Raw genomic sequence first — 6,917 nt, forward strand, 5'->3', positions numbered from 1 at the left:
GCCACAAGCCGTTCGGTGTTAGCAAGCTCAGGCTTTTCCCCCGGAGGCCTCTGCGCTTGGCGCGAAATCCGCTCTCCATGGGCGGGGCGTCGAGAGGAGCCGCGCTCATTGGACATGTTTGGCGCGAAATCCCGGAACTCCCGCTTCACGATTGGCTCTACACTCCGCGGGGAGAAAGGGGCGGGGCGACAGTGGCGCGCGCAAAGCGGTAGCGTGCTGGGAGAAGCAAGTTGTGGCGGTCGAGCTGGGCGTCTATTGCCTCTCAACTCTAGACCGCCATGGATATCGCGGCAGCAGCGGAGCCAGGCGTCGGCAGCCAGCACCAGGAGGTCCGTGATGAGGTGGCCGAGAAGTGCCAGAAACTGTTCCTGGACTTCTTGGAGGAGTAAGTCGGAGGGCGCCCCTCCTCTCGGAACTACCCTGGGTCGCCCCTCCCTGTTTCCGGGACCCGCAGTTGCCTTGAGCCGGCAGGCGTGTGCTCGGAATCAGTATCGCGGGGCCCACAGCCCCTATTGGGGCTTAGTCCGGTCACTCAAGGATCTTAGGACGGGACGGGCTGGCTTCCAGGGGCAAGACCTGTCTCCTGCACCTTCCTGAAATGTGACTGCCCAGTGCCCTGTGCTAATCGCTGTACCGCAGTCAGTCAGGCCTCAGGACCTATAAGGCTGGCGGTGGCATTGATCCTGGTGCGCACACTGAGGGTCGGTGAAGAACAGTAGTTTGTTCACACGTCGGCTGGGCGAGCCACACATCGGATCGTGGCAGAGTCCTCATTGCACCGGGCCACCTGGTATTGGAAGCACCGGGGGCTTTAGCAGCTTGTGGAAATAAAGGTGCTGGAGTGAGCTCTGCAGTTGGACAGGGAAGCCTCGCCCTTTGTGAAAGTATCTTCATCCTTACCTTCCCTTCCAACACGCCCACTGTTTGTTTGGCTTCATCGCTTTTCTTGACTTCTGATCTCAGATCCTGTCATCCCCTTGCCACTAGTTACTTTCTAAATGCAAATATATCACTGCTGTAAGATTACGGATTCTGTTACCTCTAAAAGACTTTTTAATAGTGATGAAACATGTAACAAAATTCGTGTAAGTGTACAGTTCGGTGACTTTTTTTTTTAGTCGCTAGTGGACATTTCTTGTCCTTAGTAGTAATATGTCCTATGAAAGTGTCAATCTTAGGATAGAAATAACGGTCATTTTCAGTCTCATAGTGTTTTACCAGTAGATGTTCAAATAATTTAATGTAATGCTGTCTTTGGAGGCAGAATCAATTTTACCGCAACCCTCTCTGCATATTATGTGAAAACAATAAAACCAAAAATTTTTACATGATACTCTTTTTGGAGGAAAAAATATGTAGCAGCTTTTTTTTTTTTTTTAATTTTCTTCCTTTGACCTTTACTTTGCACCATCTTTATTTTGTGCATATGTATGTTTCCATTTTTCTGAGACCTTGGGCATTGAAGAACTTAACTTCTGTGTTTTATTCTGTTTATTAAACCAACTTATCTGTCACTTTTCCCTTTAGTATTAAATCTTTGCATTTTAATACAATCTTAATCATATGTAACAACAGTTAAAGAATAATTAGCACTTGTGGCTTAGAATACACTAGTCAAGAAATTCAAATTAAAATCCAAAAACCTGATTTTTCTTTTCTGGGCTCTGTGCAGAGCACTTTACAGGAATTCTCTCATTTTCACAGCAGTCTTATCAGATATAATATCCTAATCTGTGCTGTTTGTTTTTGATATTTTCTTTTTTTTTTAACATCTGTCCACAGCATTTAATATCAAGAGAAATTCTTAGCACAGCTATTCAGGTTTCATAATTTGGGAACACAAGTTAGTGATAAACTCCCATGAAAATCAAGCCAAAGAAATCCTTTTATGTTTCAAGATTGCTTTGCATACTCCTCATCTCCTTCATCAAAATTAGCCTTCTTAATCTCCTCAAAAACTTTCATGGAATCTTAATTGCCATAGAAATCTGAGTACCTTTTCTTCCTTGTTTCAGCCACAGCAAACTTAGAAAAAGCTGCAACCTCCCAGGGATACAGTGAAAGCTGCAACAATATAAAATTACAGGTGGTTGGCCATAAAAACTGTTATCTGAGGGTTTGGCAAAGCACTGGAAGTCATGGTAGTGATTCTCTTTGATGGAAATGTACTTCCATACTAAGAGTGCTCTTAAAAAGTATTTTCAAAAGGAGGGCAAGTTTAGAGGGGCTTATCTCACAATAAAGGTGAGACATCTGTATTATGAGACATCTGTATTCTTTTTTTTTTTAAGATTTGTTTATTTATGCATAATATTTATGCAGAACTGGGTCACAGGCCAGAGGTGTGGAGGCTGAGAGGATCCACCAGAGACAGAGAGAGAAAATACACTGCTGAGGGGAACAGCAGGTAGGACAGGAGAGGTCTGCCATGCTGTGATCACCTCCACTTCACCTCCACCTCCAGGGCAGGGAATGCAATGGCTGCTGACAGTTTTAAAAGGTCTACACTTTAACCCCTTGCACAACCAGGCAGGGCCTAAATTCTTTATTGCCTGATTCTTCCACTGAATTTGACGTGTATTTATCTGTAGATTTCAGAACAGCGATGGAGAAATTAAGTATTTGCAATTAGCAGAGGAGCTAATTCGTCCTGAGAGAAACACATTGGTTGTGAGTTTTGTGGACTTGGAGCAATTTAATCAGCAACTTTCCACTACCATTCAAGAGGAGTTCTATAGGTATGGCATGTTAGTCTGTTTTGCTTTATTTTTTTTTTTTTAAGATTTGTTTATTTTTGCATATAAGAATTGGGGTATAAGCCAGAGGTGTGGGGGATAAGAAGATTCACTGGAGACAGTGGGGAGCAGAACAGGCAGACCGACTGAAATACATTGCTGAGGGTAGCAGTGGGTGAGACAGGAGAGGTCTCTGCTGTACCATGTGGGTACTCAGGGTAACTCCCTGACTGGGGATCAGAACTGGGGTACAGGCCAGAAGTGTTGGGGGTGAGAGAATCACCAGAGACAGTGGGGAACAGAACAGGCAGATCACCAAAATACACTCCTGAAAGGGAGCAGCACACGGGGATCGAACTCAGGCTGCAGAGGTTGTGGATAGCTTCATACTGCTGTGATTTAACCCCTGGCACCACCAAGGAAGTAAGTCTGCTTTGCTTTAAATAGGCATGGGAGACCAACTCTTTTTTGACTAGGAGAAATGGAAACTGTGTACAAAAGAACTTTTAAACAACATGTGATCATTTTATTACTGCCTTGAATTAATTTTATGTATTTGTGGAGCTGAGTTTTTGTTTTTTTTAAGATTTATTTATTCATACAGAACTGGGGTACAGGCCAGAGATGCGGAGGGTGAGAGGATTCACCAGAGACAGAGTGGGAAGCAGAACAGGCAGATCGACGAAGTACACTGCTGAGGGGAGCAGTGGGCGGGTCAGGAGAGGTCTGCCACGCCATGTGGTCACCTCCGGGGCAGGCGGGAATCGAACTCATGCGGAAGTGGCTTTAGATTCTCAGTGCTGTGCTTTATCCCGCTGCGCCACCAGGGAGGGCCAGGAGCTGAGTATTTTTATGTGCAAATATCAGAAACATTTGCTTTCTATGACCTTCTCAAGTGTTAAAAGGATTACTTACTTTGTGTCAAGTTTTTATTTTTTCTTTTGTTTCACCCTTCTCATCTCTCCAATTGTTTTTGAGAAAGTGTATAAAATACCAGTTTTTGTATCAGGCGTGTCTTCACAGCAATAACATGTTCTTCCCTAATGCTTAAGTTTTTTTCTGGTTGTAAAATAATGTGATTCTAGGAAGTAAGAGAAAAGCATAGAAAATAAAATCATTTATACATTTGTAATTCTACCACCTCTAGATAAACCACCATTAGACTGTGGTAACAAATTCCAAAAGCCTTTTAGGTCCAAAAAGGCAGTTTCTTAAGGATCTCCTGACATGTTTTGATGTTTATTTCTGAATGTATGTAATTTAGAGATCATATCATAGACAGTACATCTTGCCTTTTCACTTATGGTGTAACATTTTTCTGTGTCACAAAGAATCCCTTCAAAACATTTAATTAACTGAATTACATATTTTGCACTGTGCTAGACACTGTATTTAATAATATAGGTAAACAGCTTATCAATGTTTCTAGCTGTAGCTGACCATTAAGAATGGTTATGGGGGGGATAAGCAGCAGTTTACTGTGAAGTATATAGCCAGGAAAGTTGTACTGACTAGTGAGGTAGAAATTAGGACTGGTGGTAGAAGTACCTCTTACCATATTTACTGTGCAGTCCATGCAGCATTCTATTTCCTAAAATAGCTAATTTTTTTTTCTAAAGATTTATTTGTACATACAGAACTGGGGTACAGGCCAGAGGCTCAGGGGCAGTGAGAGGCTTCACCAGAGACAGAGTGGGGAGCAGAACAGGCAGATCGACGAAGTACACTGCTGAGGGGAGCAGCGGGCGGGTCAGGAGAGGTCTGCCATGCCATGTGGCCACCTTCGGGGCAGGTGGGAAAATCGAACTCACACGAAAGTGGCTTTAGCTTCTCAGTGCAGTGCTTTAACCCGCTGCACCACCAGGGAGGACCAAAAAAATAGCTAATTTTTTTTTGAGAACTTGGCTTGTTTAAATACAAATCAACCTGCAGCAGCTATTAGGAATTTCTGTCTTGAGGACATATATGTATTTTAACAGTGAAGTGGAGCATTTATGCCAATTTGCTCTCAAATTCCTTCTCTACCCTCATCCATTTCTTACCAGTCAAGAATTAAATCTAGAAAAATACTAAGTCTTGACACCAAATGGGTGACTGCCTTGCTAGATTGTATTTTACCTTGATTGTTAGGTAAAGTCATCTTAGGTAGGAATGAACTGCATGCACCGTGGGTGCTAAAATACTTTTTAAAGAAAATAAGATATTCAAGTACAGCATTTTATTTCTGTTGTTTCTCTTGTCTTAGATATACTTGTGGTAGGGTAAGAGGCTTGAAAGAGGCTCCTATAGTAGGTAATAGAAGTATCTGTAAGTATTCTAATGTTTTGTTGTGATCAGATGAAAGTCTTTCATGGCAGCAGTTGGCAAAGGGAAAAGGAGATGTTAGTAGGTCACCATAAGATATCAGTGTATTTTATTTTGTTGTTTATTTTTGCTTTTGTTTTTCAGAGTTTACCCTTACCTTTGTCGGGCCTTGAAAACTTTTGTCAAAGACCGTAAGGAGATCCCTCTGGCTAAGGATTTTTATGTAGCTTTCCAAGACTTACCTACTAGACACAAGTAAGAAACACTTTTTAGAAGAAAAGGAGTTAAGCAAATATTATAGGCATTGTTAATTGTCAAAAATCTTGGGAGGGTATATTCTTAGGTTTGCAAAGACTTACACACAGTTATCCAGAAAGCTTAGTTTTAGAGAAATGTTTCTCTAGGGAAATGGGGTGAGAAGTAAGTGAAACAGTTTTTGAGATCTTGTCATATTTAAAAACAATATTTAGGAGAAATGGAGGGAGTAGTTTGTCAAGTGAAAAAATAAAACATCTGAGAAAAATCATGGAAATTCATTAATTTTTGGAAATTTTGTCAGTTTAAATGGCATAACCTTTAAACACTCGCTTTTTGCAATCATTTAAAGAATAAATTTATTAGAAGAAATTAAAGTGTTGCCTCGAAAACTTAAACTGCTAAAATTACCTAATTATTTAATATAAAATATATTCATGAAGTAAAGGAATTGTTTTTCAACTTTAGTGTAAAATTTTTTCTTAACAACTACATATGCATGCATAGAAATACATGCTTACAAATTCCAGGTAAGCAAAAAATAAATTTGTACATAAAACAAATGGGATCAACCTGTTTTATAATTGCAACTTCATTTCTTTGCTTTTAAATATTTCATGTTTCTTCATTTTGTTAATGTGTATACGTTATGTAATTTAGGAATTGGCACATTGACTGTACATCATTCTTGTAGGAAAGTCCAAAGAATATCTTATCTCGATTTTTTAATGCAATTTATCTCTGGATAACTTGTTATTAAAAATGAAATATTTTTAGTTGGAAAATATTTACTAATAGGACATCTGTCTTTAAACAGAATTCGAGAACTCACCTCATCCAGAATTGGTTTGCTCACTCGCATCAGTGGGCAGGTGGTACGAACTCATCCAGTTCACCCAGAGCTTGTGAGCGGAACATTCCTCTGCTTGGACTGTCAGACAGTGATTAAGGATGTAGAACAGCAGTTCAAATACACACAGCCAAACATCTGCCGAAATCCAGTTTGTGCCAACAGAAGGAGATTCTTGTTAGATACAAATAAATCAAGATTTGTTGATTTCCAAAAGGTAGGAACTCTTGTTTAGGTGGGATTTAGCTTTTCCAATAATTTACTTATAAACCCTTGCAATAGCATATTTAGACAATGTTAAACTCAGTTTTTATGTAGTAAAAGAATCAACAAATATGATGACATATATAAATCTAAAATTCAGTGCAAATTTAAATTACCAGTATGTAAGTGTTTTAATAACTTATATTGCAAGCTCCTTTGGACTGCTCAAAAATGCATGTCAAAGAGTAGCCATTACTGTCATCTTAATTATTAATTAGAATTAAGAAAACTTCAGAGTCTGAAGTGGAGACTCATTGGTGTTAAGAATTCAAGTTGTTGGTTAGAAGGAGGAAGTCATGAATAAAAGGATGGGCAAAAATAGACATGTTAATCAAGAGCAATGAAGAGTGTGATCAAAGAAGTAAAGCAACCGAATTAGAGATTTAAGAGATGATTTGGTAAGAAACAGAAGTAGTTAGGTCCTTAGATATTAGGTTCAAAGATTTTTGATAAGCAATAGGAATATACTTTAGGGAGATATACTTTCTGTTTTTTTTTTTTATTAAAAA

The 6,917-nt window shown here is 39.8% G+C and overlaps 1 protein-coding gene across 1 annotated transcript in view; it reads left to right on the top strand.

The window, feature by feature from the left end:
* Positions 1-224: 224 nt before the first annotated feature.
* The window catches only part of MCM6 (minichromosome maintenance complex component 6), a 29,925-nt gene continuing 23,232 nt past the window's right edge, over positions 225-6,917 (top strand). Inside the window, exons 1-4 of the mRNA XM_004674691.2 lie at positions 225-385; positions 2,592-2,738; positions 5,184-5,294; positions 6,112-6,361. Of these exons, the coding sequence (XP_004674748.1) occupies positions 279-385; positions 2,592-2,738; positions 5,184-5,294; positions 6,112-6,361 (615 nt within the window). The 5' untranslated portion in view covers positions 225-278. The remainder of the gene's footprint in view (positions 386-2,591; positions 2,739-5,183; positions 5,295-6,111; positions 6,362-6,917) is intronic.

The sequence above is a fragment of the Condylura cristata genome, unplaced genomic scaffold (genome assembly GCF_000260355.1).
Source record: "Condylura cristata isolate star-nosed mole 26May11 unplaced genomic scaffold, ConCri1.0 scaffold00002, whole genome shotgun sequence".
NCBI lineage: Eukaryota > Metazoa > Chordata > Mammalia > Eulipotyphla > Talpidae > Condylura > Condylura cristata.